This window comes from Theropithecus gelada, chromosome 13 (genome assembly GCF_003255815.1).
Source record: "Theropithecus gelada isolate Dixy chromosome 13, Tgel_1.0, whole genome shotgun sequence".
Taxonomy (NCBI): domain Eukaryota; kingdom Metazoa; phylum Chordata; class Mammalia; order Primates; family Cercopithecidae; genus Theropithecus; species Theropithecus gelada.
Window position 1 is genome coordinate 3192372 of NC_037681.1, and position 19711 is coordinate 3212082.

Consider the following 19711-nt stretch of genomic DNA (forward strand, 5'->3'; position numbering starts at 1 on the left):
CCAGGGACATATGAACCCTGTCACATGGAGTTCCCACAGCTGAAGTCAGGACACCAGGACACTAAGGGTCAGAGTCCTATGTCCAGTGTCCAGTGCTGCCCCTGCCTCAGATGATCCCACCCCAAAGGCAGCGACCAACACACCAATAAGGGGTTGCGTGCAGGGAGGGGCTTTAGGAAGCCTACAAACTAGCAACAAAGGAGAGATCTGGGCTTCCAGCTTCTGAGCAAGAGAACATTCTATGTCACGGGTATGATCCAAGCCAAGGTATTTGGTGAAAGATATTAGGATAAATTTTACTCTTAAGGGAATAAAATCACAGAAGGCATTTGATTATTATAGGATTGGCTGGCTATTACAGAGGTTTAAAAAAATACTTTTTTCAATACACAGTTGTTTATCTGAAATCTCCCGGTCCCTGACCTCCTCCGGTGATCCGGTCACCACGGTCGCTTCGTTGTCTTCTCATCACTCAGATACATCTTCAGTATGACCCTGAGACCTTCCTTCCCCTATCAGCAAAAATAAGTGTCCTCAGCCTCCAGATACCACACATCATTGCCTGATTTTTATGCAGTTTGTCAACTACTGAAAGTACTCTATTCAGTTTCATTATGTGGTTATTGTTCTCTGCATGGCTCATTCCCCTACTGAGTATCGGTACTTGGGATCAAAATTTGTCTTAATTATTCACATGCAACTAACCTTCAAATGATGGCGTTTACTTGTTCCTGAAAAATCTGATATTAAGTGAAAATTCATTAAATTCAAAAATATGTCTGTCTTTCTTATTGGAAACATACATGGTACATTTCCCTCAACTCGAGACACTTAACTACTTTGACAGTTGAAAAAGATGAATTGGACACGAATCTATAAAAACACATTTATAGAAGTAACAAGCATCATTTTGAAAACTTACTTTGCATGTAAAATGTCCAGTACGATTGATTGTACACAACACAGATGCAAGAAAGGTCCTCACAGTGGATGGGACCTGATAGAGAGAGTGGGGGAGTCAGTTCTTTGATGCATGGGGAGGGTCTAATAAGTGACCTCAGGCAGGTGTCCAATATCAGGACCAGATATTTCTAATTACAACTTTATTTTCCTTAAGGTTTCTGCATATCCATAGAAGAAGTGGAATACAGGTTGAAAGCAACATGCTTCAGAACACATACAAACAGCCCAAACACATAAAAACTAAAGAATCTTACAGAATGTTGTCTCTTTCTCAGCCTTTCTTGACATTGGGTTTAACCAACCATGGCACAAAATTCAAGTTTTTTTCCAGAAGATGTTCTCCAACTTGAAACATCTTGTGGAGAAAGTTGATGGCAGTGTCTGAAACACATTATTTCTTACAATGCATTTTTTCACTTCTTTGGAATAAAATCTCTGTGTTATTAAAAAATTTGATAGAAAATTGATGTAACTTTATGTGACCAAATATAATGAAAATCTTTAACAAAAATGTCACTGAGTATAAGCCTGAATTCTCAATGACTGCACTGTATTCCAAAGTTATTTTTAAATAAATGAATAAATACACAGGAAACAAACTCAAAAAAATGAATTTAGTTGCTCTTGGTTTTAAAAAATGTTAGCAATAAGATACTGGTCTGTCAATCAAGAATAATGAAAAATTTAAAAATACATTTTTTCAAACTGCAGTTTGGATAATAGAGGTGGAAGAAGAGAGGAGACAGACAATGCTTTTGACATGCAGAAAAGAACATTTCAAGGATCGTGGGTGATCTCCCTGTGTTTCATATATCAAACAAGATATAAAATCAAACGTCCTTTTCGTTTTTACATCTTACTTGAGTTCCTGAAGCTACTTTCTCTTTGTAGTTTTTGCTTTGGTACACTCAGATTTTGGTGAAGCAGTTCTTATGGAGGAATTAAGAGTTGTTAATTGCAACCTTCTTCGGCTTGTAGCCCTGTCCTGTTTCTAAGACTGGCAACAAAAGACGCTGATTCCTTTTTTGTTCCAGGTAAATATTGTTTCTGGGATAGTCCCCATTTCCAAAGCCATAGCTAGGTATTTACCCTGTTCCTGATGGACCAGTTTCATGTATCAAAACCCAAATATTCAGTGAAAGTGAACCTTAAGTGTTAATCTGGTTTAACAAATGTCAGACTTCACAGAGCTGCTTTGGAAATAGCAACAATGTCTCATTCCTGTGAACCCACAATGGCTGAAACCTGAGTCCATGGCTCTTCTGTCAAAAGAGCTCCAGGCCATCACCTGACTGTTGCCTAATCTTTACCCTTCAAAGCAGTTTTGTCATAAATGAATAACTGTAGCCCTGAAGAATAATCCAAAGTTTTTACCAACTTGTAAAGGACAATTTATGTACACCTATGGAAAGAAACAGAAGAAGTAATCTTCAACAACTCTTCTCCTAGTTTGAAAGTGACTGTGGGTAAAGATGAAAGTATGAGGCACTGACTCTTGGATGTCAGCTCTGCTGAATGGGCCATACGTGACGGCATTTGGTAGATTATTTCCCCAACTGCACCTGCAAAGATCATAAAAACAGGATATTGCTCAGTTTCTCTGTTCAGCCAGGCTGAGCTAGTTTTTGTTTTGGGTTGTAGCAGTGTGAGGGTGCTTATTGCCCTGCTGACAGTAATATGTTGCAGCATCTTCAACTTCCAGGCTACTGATGGTAAAAGTGAAATCCGTCCCAGATCCACTGCCAGTGAACCTCGAGGGGACCCCTGAGATGGACTGGGAAGCATACTGGATGAAAAGCTTTGGGGCTTGATCTGGTTTCTGCTGGTACCAGTGTAAGTAATTGCTAATGCCCTCACTGGCCTGGCAGGTGATGGTGACTTTCTCTCCTGGAGTCACAGAGACGAAGGCTGGAGACTGCATCATCACAATATCACCTCTGGAGGCTGAAACCATACAGCAAACATTAGCACAATATAAGCATCTGCTTAATGAAATCACCACTAATCTAGTAGGACAAGATGAAAGAATATGCATTACTTAAAAGAAATCACATTTAAAAACAAGCCAAGTTCCATACCGTCCTTGGTTCCCAATTAAGAAAATTAATGATTCAAAGAATTAGTTTCAGCTTTTTCTAAATAGTCTCACCTGGAACCCAGAGGAGCAGAAGCCCCAGGAGTTGCAATGGGGACACCATCTCAGTGCTTTTGACTTCAGTTTTGCTGAAGACACATCTAGGAGAAAAACCCTCTTATAAAATACTGAGAAGCAGGACCACTTCAGATGTGAGAGGAGGGATACATGCAAATTATGGGAATGTCCTGTTGTTTTAAATACACAGTCTTCACCTTTGTCTGGAGAACGCCCTCCCCGCCCCTTCCGTGAATGTGAGAGGCGCCCTCTGCTGGCACCTGCAGATGAGCGCAGCTGAGGATCCGGCAGGGCTTGACCAGACTCAGGGCCCAGCCGCAGAGTGAAGGCAGAGTCCATCACAGTCTCTGGGAGGCTCTGCAGTCATCTGGGGTGAACAGCAGCTCACATCCTCAGTCTCGGCCCAGGGCTATCTTAACTTTCCTGACAACACATTCACAATGAGGCTGAAGAAACTTTGATCCTGTGGACGCTTCACAAAGCATCACCCCATACAACACAATTTTGATGTCATCATGGTAACTAGATAGGATCAGCAGAAAATAATAAGGACTCTGGATGTTCAGTGAATGCACATGAAGACCAGAGTGTGGGATTCAACCCTACAAAATTTAAGGGCCTGTCACATTGGAGAAGGTATCAGGGATTTAGTGAAGGTGGGTGAGTAGCATTGGCTCATTCCCTTCAAGGTAAGGATAAATAACTGTACTTTGCAGCTCCAACCACTAAGAATGCAGCACAGTGTTGGCAAGGCCTGCTTAGAGTGTTGACGCAACAAATCCCAAACTTGGGTCTACTCCACCTCCCCACTTATAAACTAACTTGGAAGGCTGTCTTTTTGGAGTGGGCTCAGAAAAAGAGAACATTTTGCAGAAGGTTTTGGGCTTTGATACAAGTGGCTCTGTCATGTGATCCAGAACATTGTTTGGTGCTAGATGCATCTGCATTAGATGGGAACACTTTGTGAACTCTCTTGCAAACTCCAATAAAACTCACGGCACAAATCCCTGGGATTTTAGAAAAGACCAAACAATGACCAGATAACAAATAAAAAATTTCTTGTTCAAAATGCAGAATATCGCTGTGTAATGGTAGGTAACCCATGAGGCATTTAAAAAGTATGTAACTGAGCTGCACTGCATAAGTGGAGGAGGCCAGTCTCACCAATTTTTAGGGTCAAGTGGGGCTCAGCACCATTGAATATTAGGATGAACATTAGGTACTTTTGGGATTTGGTTCAAGTAGATTCAGAGACCATGCTTCACTTACATGGACATGTGTTCCAGTTCCTCCTATCATTTTTCTCTCTGACTCTAACACCTTTGCATCAGCTCACTCCAGTGACCTCATGAGTTTTCTCAATCAGCTAATAGCAAACGGGGAAACAAAAAATGCAAACAAATAAAAGAAGAAAACCAAAACAGCAATAAGAAAATCTAGGCTTTTTGAATAGGTCAGCATCATATATTTATGCAAGTAAAAGTGGGCTGCCCCCACACTGTGGCCACAATCATGGGTGGCTGTGAGATATTATCTTGAGTTAGCAGATATTTGAGGACAGTATGTAGTCATCAACTTAGTGTGGAGAGAGAAATGCACTGAGTCAGGTATATGCATGAATTAGTGATAGCTGGTTGGTCACAGTCTTTGATAAAGAAAGTTGGAAGATCATAGAGAGGAAGCACCAGAGGAGAGGTATGTGGATGCACTCATATGAATAAGAAATTACATGTGCAGAATTTTATTTATTTCTGCAAAAAGCAGAGCATATCTTCCACAGATAAGATGCTAAACAACCAACCATACTGGAAGGCTTATCCACTTGTAAGCAGATTAACTGAACTCAGTCTTTTCTCTTAACTTCCACAATATTTGCATAATAGAGTCTGTAATGAAGTAACCATGATGGCCTGGACAGGGCTATGAATGTGTAAAATGACATGAGCCATGCCTCACAACCACCATCCCCACCTGTGTTGATCCCACTGTTGCCACTTCTGGGTATCCAACTTCACAGCAGCAGAGACAAATATCTTCAACCAGTGGGTGGTAATTTGGGATATCAGATGACTGTCCCCTGGAGATGACTGTGATGCATCCTTACTAGGATCCTTCTGTATTCTAGATATATGTGTACTTTTCCTGCCCTAAGATAATTGGCTATCTCGGTACTCTGAGAGTGTTTTTTTGTATTAATATGGGAATATTTCAGAACCATGTTCCTACATTGTGGGGAAAGAAACAAAATAATAGCCACATGATTATAGCATCCATTGGTTCTAACAAATAAATCACCCAAAGAAATCCACAAGGGTATAATATTCTGCAGATTTTAGATGCTGTCCCTCAAGGTGTGCTGAATCCTTAATCCAAGGGCCATAGTAGAATGAGGTAATGGTTCAGGAAGCCAAGGGCCAGGAGTACAAGCAGACTCTTTAGTCATCCTACACAGGAACCCAGCTGGTGGACACGTGTGTCCAGTAATGCAACTTTAGACCCTGTTGACCACAGATGTCTACTCCTGGGTATCCAGGAGCAGATGCTTCTACTTGGGAATACTATAGAAAATCCTAAAGCTAAATCTCAAGCAATGGTAATGCAAGTTTCCTTATGCCAGTAGACAAGAAGGCAACCAAACGTACTTATTTCAGCAAATAATAAATCATGAAAAGATCGTTTTCTGCTACCTTTTTGGTTAGAGGAGGAATATATCTGGGAATATGTCTGGATTGAAGAACACATACCATAATTAGATGATAATTAATCCTCAACTTAATGTAAAGTAAAATTACAAATAATTAAAAGAAGGTAGGAAAAGGAAAATATTTCTAAGTGGCTCCATTGCTCCAGCTCTTTCAGGAGAAGTGCTGCTATAACAAGAACCTCCAAGGCTCAGAAAATTCATGGAAATTTTTAGTTTTGTGTCTTATGATATACTTCCCTCAACAACATGTATCGTGTGTGTTCATTTTGTATTTCACACCTGAAAGCTGTGAATCACCCTTTTCAAGGTAATTCTAGCCACATACTAGAATTAAATTGAAATATTTTAAAAGTATTGCTGCCTGCTCTTATCCCAGCCTAGTTGGCTAAAAATACTTGACTGGAGTTCAGTTAGCCACATGTTTAAAAATCTTCCCAGAATATTTATAGATGCAAGTAGGATAGAAAACCTCTTATCTAATTGGCTCTTTGCCTCTGTAGTCCAGCAGCCACAGCATTTTAATTAACTGGGAACTTGTTAGAGCTTCAAAATATTAGGTCCGGTACTATAACACAACACCTAAAAGGTCCATATATCAATGAAATTGCACTCTTTATACCAAAAATTAAGAAAATCTCAACTTGAATGGGAAAGGAAAGTCAGTAGCTATTTAACCCCTACATGACAGATATGTTAAAATTATCTTAAAAGTATTTTAAAGCAACCCTCATAAAAATTCATCAGTGAACAATTGCAAACACACTTGAGACAAATAATAGCATCAAGAATGAAATACAAAATAAAATAAAATTTAGAAATGGAAATTTTAGAATTGAAAGATACAATCACTGTATTAGCAGCTCAGTGTATGGCCTAATAGCAGAAATGAGTAGACATAGGAAACTGGAATAATAGTAATTATCAAATCTAAACAACAGTGAGAAAATAGACCAAAAGGAAAATGGATGTAGACACAAGATAAACAGAAAGAAATCTATGGTAAGGCATATCCTAGTCAAACTTCTAAAAACACAGAGAAAACCTTTACAGGCAGAATTTTTTTTAAAATTACTCATAACCTTTAGGGGAAAAATGGTTTGAATGACAGATAATTCCTTCTCAGAAACTATGAAGGTTAGAAGGAAATAACACCATTTCAAGTACTGAAAGAAAAGACCTGCCAACATAGAATTATATTTCCATGAGAACTGCTCCAAGATGGCTGACTAGTCACAGCCAGGAGGAAGAGCTCACACCAAGGGATCAGGACATTAGAGATACTGGTGCATTTCTAGCAGATCTTCAGAGGGAAGGCACTGAGAACAGATGAAGGGAAGACAAAGATGCTGGGCTGAAGGGGGAGGAAGCTGGGAACACTGTGTGGGGCTACCATGTACCAGGACACATTCCTAGCTCCCAGTGACTCCTGTGATAGGGATGAGTTGAACTAACAAGGAGTCTGGAATCCCTTGAACACCACAGACTTTGATTTGTCAGGGAGAGCTACTTAGAGAAGTGATAGGGACAGAACTCCAGCCAGCACAGGGCCCAGAGGGTTTGGTGCAGAACGTCTGTAGTGGAGTATGGCCAGGGACACTCATTCCCCTAGGCTCAACTTGCTCCCATAGGAGACTTTAGCCCTAGGGGAACTGTATGACATAAACTCTGCCAGGTGATCTTGTCCATGTAACATGGCCAATCTGATTTGAGTGTCCCTTGGGCTGCTACTGTCTCCTGGGGCCACAGCCTCGTCATTCCTGGTTGCATTGCAGCCCCTAGGTACATCCTGGGGGCCCACATCATAGCTCCTGCACTGGCAGATGGCGTCTGACAAGGAAAATGCTTCAGCAGAGTGGCTCCCATGGACATGCACCAGGCCACCAGTGTTCTTCCAACACTGCAGCAAATCAGAGTTGAACTGAAGGAGATAAGACACACAAAAAAATTCAGGAGTTCCAGACCAGCCTGGCCAACATGGTGAAACACTGTCTGTACTAAAAACACAAAAATTAGCTGGGAATGGTGGCATGTGCCTGTAATCTCAGCCACATGAAAGCCTGGGGCTGGAGAATTGCTTGAACCCGGGAGGTGGGGCTTGCAGTTAGCGGAGATCACATCACTGCACTCCAGTCTGGGCAACAGAGTAACACTTTGTCTCAAAAAAAAAAAAAAAAAAAGTGTGTGTATATATATATATATATATATATAGAGGGAGAGAGAGAGAGAAAGAGAGAGAGAGAGAGAGAGACAGAATAGGAGGAGGGACTCCTCCCTAACTCATTCTATGAGGCCAGTATCTTACAAAACCTGGCAGAGATACAACAACAATGACAACAAAAAACTTCAGGTCAATATGGTTGACGAACATTGATACAAAAATACTCAGCAAAATACTAGCAAATCAAATCCAGCAACATATCAAAAAGCTAATCCACCATGATTAAGTAGATTTTATCCCCAGGATATAAGTTTGGTTCAACATATGCAAATCAATAAATATAATTCATCACATAAACAGAACTAAACACAGAAATGGCTTGATTATCTCAATAGATGCAGAAAAGACATTTGATAAAATTTAACATCCCTTTATGTTAAAAACTCTCAACAAACTGGGTATTGAAGGAACATATCTCAAAATAATAAGAGACATCTAGGACGAAGCCACAGCCAGCATCATACTGAGTGGGCAAAAGTTAGAAGCATTTCCCTTTAAAACTGTAATAAGACAATGATGCCCTCTCTCCACCAATCCTATCAACATAGTGTTAGAAGTACTGACCAGAACAGTTGGGCAAACGAAGGAAATAAAAGGCACCCAAATAGGAAGACAGGAAGTCAAACTATCCTTGCTGCATACAAAATGATTTCTTTCCGTTTTTTGAGACAGAATCTTGCTCTGTCACCGAGGCTGCAGTGTAGCAGTATAATCTCTGCTCACTGCAACCTCCATCTCCTGGAGTCAAATGATCCTCCCTCCTCAGCCTCCTGAGTAGCAGGAATTACAGGTGTGTACCACCATGCTCAGTTAATTTTTGAATTTTTACTAGAGATGGGGTTTCACCATGTTGACCAGACTGGTCTCAAACTCCTGATCTCAAGTGATCCACCCACCTTGGCCTCCCAAAGTGCTGGGATTACACACACTAGCCACTGCACCTGGACTCACATGATTATATCTCTAGAAAACCCCATAGTCTCAGAAAACCCCAGAAGCTACTTAAGCTGACAAACAACTTCAGCCAAGTTCCAGGATACAAAATCAATGTACAAAAAGTACTAATATTTCTATGCTCCAAGAAGAGCCAAGCTGAGAGTGAAATCAGTAATGCAATAACATTCAAAATTTCCACAAAGAGAAATAAAATACCTAGGAATGCAGCTAGCCTGAGAGGTGAAAGATCTCTATAAAGAGAACTATAAAACACTGCTCAAAGAAATCAGAAATGACACAATTAAATGGAAAAACATTCCATGCTCATGGATAGGAAGAATCAATTTCATTATAATGACCATATTGCCCAAAGCAATTTATATATTCAATGCTATTATCATTAAAGTACCATTGTGATTATTCTACAAACTAGAAAAAAAGTGTTTTAAAATTTGTATGGAACCAAAAAAGAGCCCAAATAGCCAAAGCCATTCTAAACAAAAAGAACAAAGCTGGAGGCGTTACACTACCTGACTTCAGACTATACTACAAGGCTACAGTAATCAAAACAGCATGGTACTGGTACAAAAAGAGATACATAGATCAATGGAACAGAATAGAGAACCTGCAAATAAGACTGCATACCTACAACTATCGGATCTTTTTGACAAATTTAACAAAAGCAAGCAATGGGGAAAGGATTCTGTATTCAAGAAATTGTGCTGGGATAACTGGGTAGCCATATGTAGAAGGTTGAAACTGGACCCCTTCCTTAAACCATATACAAAAATTAACTAAAGATGGATTACAGACTTAAACGTAAAACTCAAAAACTCTAAAAATCCTGGAAGACAACTTAGGCAATACCATTCAAGACATAGACATGAGCAAAGATTTCATTACAAAGACACCAAAAGCAATTGCAACAAAAGCAAAAATTGACAAATGGGATTTAATTATACTAAAGAACTTCTGCACAGCCAAATATACTATCAGCAGAATAAACAGACAACCTACAGAATGGGAGAAAATATTTGCCAACTCTGCATCTGACAACAGTTTAATATCCAGCATCTATAAATAACTTAAACAAATGTACAAGAAAAAAATAGCCCCATTAAAAAGTGGGCAGAGGACATGAACAGATACTTTTCAAAAGGCATACATGTGACCAACAGTCATGTGGAAAAAAGTCCAATATCACTGATTATTAGATAAATGCAAATCAAAACCACAATGAGATATCATCTCACACCAGTCAGAACTGGTATTACTAAAAAGTCAATAAATAAATGCTGGAGAGGATGTGGAGAAAAACGAATGCTTACATACTCTTGGTGGAAATATAAATTAGTTCAACCATTGTGGAAGACAGTGTGGCAATTCCTCAAAGAGCTAAAGACAGAATTACCATTAGACTCAGCAATCTCATTAGTGTGTAAGTATGCGAAGGAATATAAATTGTTCTATTATCAAGACATATGGGCATGAATGTTCATTTCAGCACTATTTGCAGTAGCAGACATGGAGTCAACCTAAATGTTCATCAGTGATAGACTGGATAAAGTAATGCGATTATATACAGGTCAGTTTTACCTTTAATTTGTTATTCATTATTGTGAGCATTAACATATTTCTTTATGAACTTTCCACTGTTTCAATATAATATTGTAATCTTTATTTCAGAGTTTATTACAAACATTTATGGTTAAGTATTTGATACATTTTATAGAGTTTACTTCCTTGTTGCTTATAGAAATTTGATTTTATAATTTTATTAAACCAATTTAAATATATTTAAATTAATTCAAATATAGAAATAAAAAATTGAAGAATTGATATGTCTAACAAAAAACCAATGCACAAATTACCTTAAAAGATTAATTAAATGTGAGGTACTAATTTAATAATATTTTCATGTTTTAAAATGTGTCAAGTATATTTTTTGAGTCCTAGATATGCAGAAGGTTTGGTGCAATGTACTGTAATATTTGTTAAGACACACTATTCTTATCAGGTGAATTCATATTTGAACTGTAAGTTAATTTCTTGACTGCAAGAAAAGAGGCACCTAGGAACATATTTGAAAATGCATAATTTTAAAGCATCTATAATTCTTTATTAATTAATAATTATTTTGTAAGTTTACATAGTAGACAAAAAAATGCTACTGAGAAGATATCACTGGTTTTTGTTCTACAACAGAATTAGTTATATCTAGAATGTGTTGCGACTCTCCTTTCCTAGGCACATGGGAGAAATCAAGAATTCATTGTCTTTTTTTTACCGAAACAAGAAGGAGCACCAAAATCTGTCTTGACCAGAGCTCTAGAAGGTATTTTATTAAATACTGCGTCATCCTTACCCGATTAAGTAAATGCTTGCTAAATTGCATTCTTTTTGTGCTTTGAATCTTCAATAAATACATTCTGGGAAAATAATACACTGATTGGAATGCTTGACTATTCAAAATTTCAGGTATATACTCCATTATTTTAATGATCTCTCCCTTATGATCCAGGCAGCACAGGATCAGGTCTTCTCTAGAACTCACTGTTGTATTTTTATGCCAAGAGCATCAGTAGGCCGGGCGCGGTGGCTCAAGCCTGTAATCCCAGCACTTTGGGAGGCCGAGACGGGCGGATCACGAGGTCAGGAGATCGAGACCATCCTGGCTAACACGGTGAAACCCCATCTCTACTAAAAAAAAATACAAAAAACTAGCCGGGCGAGGTGGCAGGCGCCTGTAGTCCCAGCTACTCAGGAGGCTGAGGCAGGAGAATGGCGTAAACCCGGGAGGCGGAGCTTGCAGTGAGCTGAGATTCGGCCACTGCACTCCAGCCCGGGCGACAGAGCAAGACTCCGTCTCAAAAAAAAAAAAAAAAAAAAGGACATCAGTAGACAACCAGTAAATGGGCTTGCAGTCTGCAAAAATAGTTACATAGAGATGATGATTTCTTCTAGAGAATAAGGTGTTAATGGGAAAATATTTATTTATTTTTTCTTGGTGAACCAATAATAAACAGAGAACTTATTTTCGAAAATAAATTCAGAAAATCAAGTATCTAAATCTGGTAGGGATGCCCATAGAATTTTTGTAAGGAACATATATAATTTTATTTCTAAAAGTTCATTTAATGCTATTAGCTAGTATAGGATTCAAAGGACATTTAAAAATCAGGTGAATGTAGTAAAGGCATATACATATTTTTGAATGAATAAATACATTTAGAAAAATCAATAAATATAAAAACCATGTGTAAAAAACGATCATACCAGCAACAAATTGGAGATGGAATTGTAAAATATGCTTTTTAAAAAGCATCATAAAACATTAAATTCTTATTAATAGACATAATAAAAGATGTGAAATCTTTTTTTTTTTTTTTTTTGATGGAGTCTCACTCTGTCTCCAAGGTTGGAGTACAGCGGTGTGATCTCGGCTCACTGACACCTCCGCCTCCCGGATTCCAGCGATTCCCCTGCCTCAGTCTCCCTCCTGGGCTGGGATTACAGGCGGGAGCCACCACGCCTGGTTAATTTTTGTATTTTTTAGTAGAGATGGGGTTTCCCCATGTTGGCCAGGCTGGTCTTGAACTGCTGACCTCGTGATGCGCCCGCCTGCGCCTCCCAAAGTGCTGGGATTACAGACTTGAGCCACCGCGCCCGGCTTTTTTTTTTTTTTTTTTTTTTACTCAGGCTGGAGTGCAATGGCGCAATCTCGACTCACTGCACCCTCCACCTTCCGGGTTCAAGCTCTTATTGTGCCTCAGCCTCCTGGGTAGCTGGGATTACAGGTGTGCATCACCACGGCAGGCTAATGTTTGTATTTTTAGTAGAGACAGAATTTCACCATGTTGGCCAGGCTCGTCTTAAACTCCTGGTCTCATGTCATTCGCCTGCCTCATCCACCCAAAGTGTTGGGATTATTGGTGTGAGCCACTGGGGCGGGCCTAAGATGTGAAGTCTTGACACTGTACAAAACATTATTAAAATGTTAAAGAAGACCTCTAGATTATGGTTTTGGTTTACTATCCAAACAATCATACCATCTACAAATAATAACTATTCATTTTCTTTATTTCCAGTACTCATGCATTTTATTTCTTTTTCTTGCCCTTTGTACTAGTAAGACATCCAGTACAGTATTATCTAGGAATGACAATACTTTACATCTTTTAAAAATATCTAATTCCAAAATAAGAAAAACAATTTTTCAGTATTTAATGCGATTGTGTGTGTGTGTGTATGTGTATGTGTGTGTATGTGTGTCTGCTGTCTGTCTGCCTGTCTGCCTGTGTATTCTCTGAGAGGTAAGGAAGGTTTTTTCCATTTCAAATTTTCTAGGACATTTTTGCATAAACAGGGTCTAAATTTTGTCCAGCGCTTCTTTCTATACCAATTGAGGTGACCATATACTTTTTTTCTTCTTTAACTATGTCAAATGTGGTAATGATACTAATCAAATCTTTTAAATCCTTATTATGTTATTTTGTGCTTTTCTATCATCTCTTGAGCATAAAGTCTCCCACCATAACATGGAGTTGACTTTTTCTTACTTTATTTAATCAATTTTCAATTTATATATTTTAAAGTTATATTTTGGGTCTATGTAGATTTAGCATTTTAACGATTTCCTAATAGATTTACCCATTTATCATTATGAAATGTCCCTTTTTCTCCCTTGCCTTAAAGTATAAGTCAGATTTCGTTAATTCGGTTTTTGCATGATTTGTACTTTCCATTTTTTAATTTTTCAATCCATTTTATGATCTTATTGCAGTGTGTATTTTATAAGCAGCATAAACCTTTCATTTTAATCTTGTTTGATAAAAAATTTTATTTAGAGAAATTTGTCTGTTTATGATGTCTAAATTACTGGTAGTTAGAGTTAAATCTACCATCCTTTTTTTTTTTCAGATTTCCTGCTTTCTTGTTTTCCTTTGGATTAGACATTTTATTATCTTTTTCCTTACATTAACTTGTTAAATATACAATCATTTATTACATAGTAGCTATCCTCAACTTATTACTTCCTAGTACCAAATACTAATTTACCACTTCCTGAAATAGAGTTAGATTTTTAAATTCCATTTGCACTACTTTTTATGTTATTTTTCATGCAATTCAGTCATATATGCATTGCAAAATTCACAAACCATAACATCTATCATTGTGCACAAATATTAATTTGTATTTATTCATATAAATATCCCTTCCTGTGTCCATCTCTTGTATATCTTTATGTTTCTATTTAGTCTTACATTCCTTCTGTTGCAGAACTGTCTTTAGCATTTCTTTTTTTTTTTTTTTTTTTTTTTTTTTTTTTTTTTTTTTGAGACGGAGTCTCGCTCTGTCGCCCAGGCTGGAGTGCAGTGACCGGATCTCAGCTCACTGCAAGCTCCGCCTCCCGGGTTTACGCCATTCTCCTGCCTCAGCCTCCCGAGTAGCTGGGACTACAGGCGCCCGCCACCTCGCCCGGCTAGTTTTTTGTATTTTTTAGTAGAGACGGGGTTTCACCGGGTTAGCCAGGATGGTCTCGATCTCCTGACCTCGTGATCCGCCCGTCTCGGCCTCCCAAAGTGCTGGGATTACAGGCTTGAGCCACCGCGCCCGGCCTAGCATTTCTTTTATAGAGTACTACTGATATGTAACTGCCCAATATTTTGTTGTTTTACAAACAGTATTTATTTGCACATTCATTTTGCCTCATTTTAATTCTTTCCTTTTCAAAGGCCCCAAAGATGTTAAATTACTTACTGATATTTATTTTCCATCGGAAGGATTGAGTTCCTTTTGGGTTCTTTTCTTTACATGTAAATATTGTCATACAATTTCATACTCAGCAAAGATAATAATACATGGATATATTAAGTGCACTTGCCACTGGATATATTTTCTTGGAATAGGCAGCCATCTTCCATGTAGCTTATGTCCTTAATCAAAAGCAGGATCATTTTGATTTGTTAATTCAAACTATCTACTTCTACTGTAACGTGATGAAATAATACATATAGCCTTTTATGGAACAAAATAATATTAAAGTACTATTGTAAATGTAGTATATTTAAAGCATATATGTATGTAATTTCTGCATACATTACTGGAATATCGAATTCAGTATCTCATGTTTGGTATTCAGTATCAATTACTGTAAACACTGATAAGATCATTATCATTTCTGCAGTTGTCTTTTCCTTCATTTCCATGTGCCATGTGCATTTATTGATCTAGATGTGAATGTTTTGCAATATAATATTCAAAGTGACATTCCCACTTTGTAATTTAATTGAACTATTTGCTTTCAATAGTGAAGTAGTAAGGAATAGGCCTTAGAAGATGGACACAAGAATTGCAATAAATGCAGGAGAGCAAAACTAAATTTAAAAAATCATATTCATTATAACATCAGAGAGTTGTGGAAAAAATAAAGAACAGATAGCCTAAAATTCCACAGAGGAAAGATGCCTTTGTATGTTGCCTTGTGTCATCCTGTCACTTTGTGCCTCAGTGAAATTTGCCAAATATGAGTGTGATTGGAGATTCTGGTTTGGCCCAGGCAGAAGATCTCTACAAGAGTGAGGAATTCATCTCACCTTTGGCAGTGGCATGTACCTGCTTACAGATTATGGATTATATGGCATGAGTGGAGCCCTTAATACCAGGCTGAATTTCTCCTTGGGACATTTGCTGAAGCCTGGATTGAGAATGGTAGCTGGGTGGGTCAGCTAGAGAGACACAGTGAAACCTCCTGCATTCTCATGAGTTTTCCCCTACCATGATGCCCTGATTTTCCTTTATGTGTGTCTGACCTATGGGCCTTGGGCTCCCACCACTACACCTCCTCCTGATCTTCCCAGCCCCTGCACTGCTCTGGTCAGCATCATCTTTATTTTAACTATAAACTTTCTTGAATGATCCTTTCTTTCTCTAATCATTCCCGGGTAAACGATAGGGGCAGGATCTACTTTTCCAAGGTCTTCTATGTCCTGCCAGATTGGCTAGGAATGTGTGATATGACCTGAGGTACATTTGGACAGGGACTTCTCTAAACTTTGAGTCACTAAAGGCTGTGTGACGCAATACTTCCCTGTGAGTTTGCCGTTGCGTCAGAGCACAGCCTTGAACTCCACGCAGGAGTCCCACAACTCTGTGATTCTCCCCAAGAAATACAGCAGAGCTTCCACTTGGGTCCATATATCAACTCCAGCGCACCACCACCAACACAGTAACAGCTGCCCTCACATTCTCGTTTACTGCCCTCTGCCTAGAGGCTATAGATTGTGGGGCAAAATATAAGGTATATATTATTTTGTATTAATCTAGATTCCATTGAATATGACATACATTTTTAGTCTTTTTTCTTTTGTCTTTTCAAACTTGGATATTTATTTTTAAAACAGAGCTTTGGATTTCACAGAACTTTCTTTTCATTTCAACATACTGTGAATAAGATTTTTCAAAGATTTTTGTCATTAGGTCTCTGTTTTTGCATAAACTTACTAAAATATATCTAGTAGTTAAACGTCTAGAATATAAATATACTCAATCACTCCCTAAAAAAAAAAAAAAAGTAAAAAATGCTGTGCTTTCTGCTGTCCCAGAGATGTATGTCAAGAAAAGTGTAAGGTGGAAGGTAGAAGATGGGAGGGAAACTGTTTTAGTACCAGCAAATCTTGTCAAGGTACATGTACACTAGTAACTGCTAAATCAAATCAAAACCAAGAATGTATTAGTTTTGTATTGCCACTAATCTGTTTCATTTAGGTGGTTGTCAGGCTGAATGAATTTAGTTGATGAATTGAACATAGGCAAGGCAGAGAGGATTATGATGAGCTTTGATTCAGCTTTCCCTTGCAACATGACTGGTTGTTCAGAGGGCACTTGACCTTCCTCCATTCTCCTGCAAATTCTGCCAGGCCAAGACTCTTGCAACTGATGGGGACTAAAATTGTGGTACCTGAGATGTAACCGAGATATTGATGGTCAAGAGCCCTCAGCTGTAATGTATTACCCTGAGTTCTCCATAATCTTCCTCTTTACTCTCCCAAGATAATCTATGGTGTCTGCTTTCCAGATAAACAACACATTTGGGCAGCTGAACCACAGCAAGAAGGGAGGTTTCTGTTCAGGGTTGTACCACTGTGGGAGGAAACTGTATACCTTGCGTGCATTAATAAACCCCAACATCCTCAGCCTCCACCCGGCTGATTTTCAGTGTGAAATCAGTGCCTGACCCACTGCCACTGAACCTATCTGGGACTCCAGCAAAACGGTTGGAACCCCCATAAATCAGGAGCTGTGGAGACTGGCCTGGCTTCTGCAGGTACCAATGCAAATAAGTGTTTCCATCACTATGCAGGAGGTTCTGATTAGACCTGCAGGAGATGGAGGCCGGCTCTCCAGGGGTGACGGGCAGGGATAGTGGAGTCTGGATCATCACAATATTTCCACTGGATCCTGAAATAGTGAGAGAAGTCCAGGGTTATCTACAAATATTGGGAACCATTAAAATGATATTCTTTCTGTTATTTACTTTATGCTAAGTGATTTTTTGTGTGTGTGACTTTGGCTCATACCCCTAAATATTCAGGTTTAAAAAAACATTCATGAGGCACAAAAGAGACTCAAGAAGTTGCCTACACTATTCTCCTTTTCCTGTGTCACACTCTTCATGAGAACACAAGTCCTTTGTCCTTCTAGGATATGAAGCTTAGAACTGTAAGAGTGAGGAATCTTCTATTTCTCACACTTGCAGTTCTAAACGTTATACCCCTTTTCTTGTAGGTCAAGATGTGCATGTGGACAGGCAGTGGGGTCCCCAGAGCTCACCCTCCCATCCCATTCTCCTCCCTTATCTCCTTTCTGTCCTTACCAGGAACCCAGAGCATTAGCAGCCCCAGGAGCTGAGCAGGGAGCCTCATTGTGAGAAGGTGACCTGAGGAGTCCTGATCAGTCAAGGCAAGGTTAGAGCTGAGCTTTTATCTCAGACTCACAATGGAAGGTCCTCCCTAGGGGACAGTATGCAAATCCCCTGGTGGGTGCACTGGTGTGGAAAGAGCCAAGAGTATGGGGACATCCAGTGTGAGCACAGTGACGTAATGTGTCCTCTGTGTTTGGAGGGAACCTAATAAAGTTTGCGCTGCCTGAGTGGAAAAAGGGACATATTTAATCATGTTCTTCTATTTCCTCTAAGAGATTTCTAATTTGTTTTCACTTTCCCAAACACATTTTACACTTGTCTTTAATAGGCTGAGCTTCCATAAATATTTGGTTATTCTTATTTATTTAATTTGTGTGTGTGTGTGTGTGTGTGTGTGTGTGTGTGTGTGTATTGAGACAGAGTTTCACTTACTCTGTCACCCACCCAGACTGGAGCACAGTGGCAGGATCTCGGCTCACTGCAACCTCAACCTCCCAGGTTCAAGTGATTCTCCTGCCTCAGCCTCCCCAGCTAGCTGAGATTACTGGCATGCACCACCATGCCTGGTTAATTTTTGTATTTTTGGTAGAGATGGGGTTTCACTATGTTGCCCAGGCTGGTCTCGAACTCTAGACTTCAAGTGATCCTCCCACCTCGACCTCCCAAAGAGCTGGGATTACAGGCATGAGTCACCGCACCTGGTCAGTTATTCTTAGTTATTATTTTCATACTTATTTTAGCATCTAGATTTTTTCTTTTTCTTTTCTTTTTTTTTTTTTTTTTTTTTTGAGATGGAGTATCGCTCTGTGGCCCAGGCTGGAGTGCAGTGGCGCGATCTCCACTCACTGCAAGCTCCGCCTCCCGGGTTCAAGCCATTCTCCTGCCTCAGCCTCCCCTGTAGGTGGGACTACAGGTGCCCGCCACCACGCCCGGCTAATTTTTTGTATTTTTAGTAGAGACGGGGTTTCACAGTGTTAGCCAGGATGGTCTCCATCTCCTGACTTCGTGATCCGCCCGTCTTGGCCTCCCAAGGTGCTGGGATTACAGGCGTGAGCCACCGAGCCCGGCCTAGATTTTTAAATTAGTTTTATTTTAGTTGATAAAATCCCAGAGTAAAGGGTACAAATATTAAGCATGTAACTGAATGAAGTTTGTGTATATTCACTGTCAAGGAGGAACTGTAGAATATAGTTCTGAAATGCTTTTTTTTCTTTCTTTAGATTCAGTAATTTCTATTAATTTCTCTTTCTTTATTTTCAAGTTCGCTGATTTTTCTGTCATCTGAGACTGCTATTGAACCTAATATTTTTTTTTTTTTGTAGTCTCAGAGCTGCAAGTGTATTCGAAGTGTCAATGATCAAGGTGTCCTGGAATTCACATTAATTCTCGCAGCTAGCTGTGTTCTTCATCAAGGCATGAACCAAGTCGTCCACCTCTAAGAGTAAAAATATGGAACGCTTCATGGATTTGCGTGTCATCCTTGGCAGTGGCCATGCTAGTCTTCTCCGTATTGTTCCACTTTTAGTATATGTGCTGCCGAAGTGAGCACGTATCTGATACATTTTTAATTTGATTATTATACATTTGGTTTCTAGAATTATCCTTTGGTCATTTGTCATAGTAACTCTTAGAATTTTAGACTTTTTCTTTTTTTAGTGTCCACATGCTGAATCATTGTACTTATATTTTCCTCTTAAGTCTTCAATTGTAGCTTCAAAAATAATTCTTTGAACATCTGTACAGTAACTGCTTTGTAGTCTTTGCTAAAGTTAATATTTAGCACAGATGAGAGTCAGCTTTCACCAACACATTTTT

General features: G+C 39.0%; 1 non-coding gene and 2 gene segments (V, D, J or C); all 3 read right to left on the bottom strand.

The window, feature by feature from the left end:
- Positions 1-2581: 2581 nt before the first annotated feature.
- Positions 2582-3161, bottom strand: LOC112605295. The segment is given in 2 exon segments: positions 2582-2907; positions 3113-3161. Coding segments are annotated over 2 exon segments (375 nt in total).
- A 13967-nt stretch (positions 3162-17128) lies between these two features.
- Positions 17129-17921, bottom strand: LOC112604971. The segment is given in 2 exon segments: positions 17129-17433; positions 17849-17921. Coding segments are annotated over 2 exon segments (336 nt in total).
- Positions 17922-19339: 1418 nt separating this feature from the next.
- Positions 19340-19445, bottom strand: LOC112605534. Its single transcript, XR_003115511.1, has one exon. It is a non-coding gene; the product is annotated as a U6 spliceosomal RNA (small nuclear RNA).
- Positions 19446-19711: the final 266 nt, after the last annotated feature.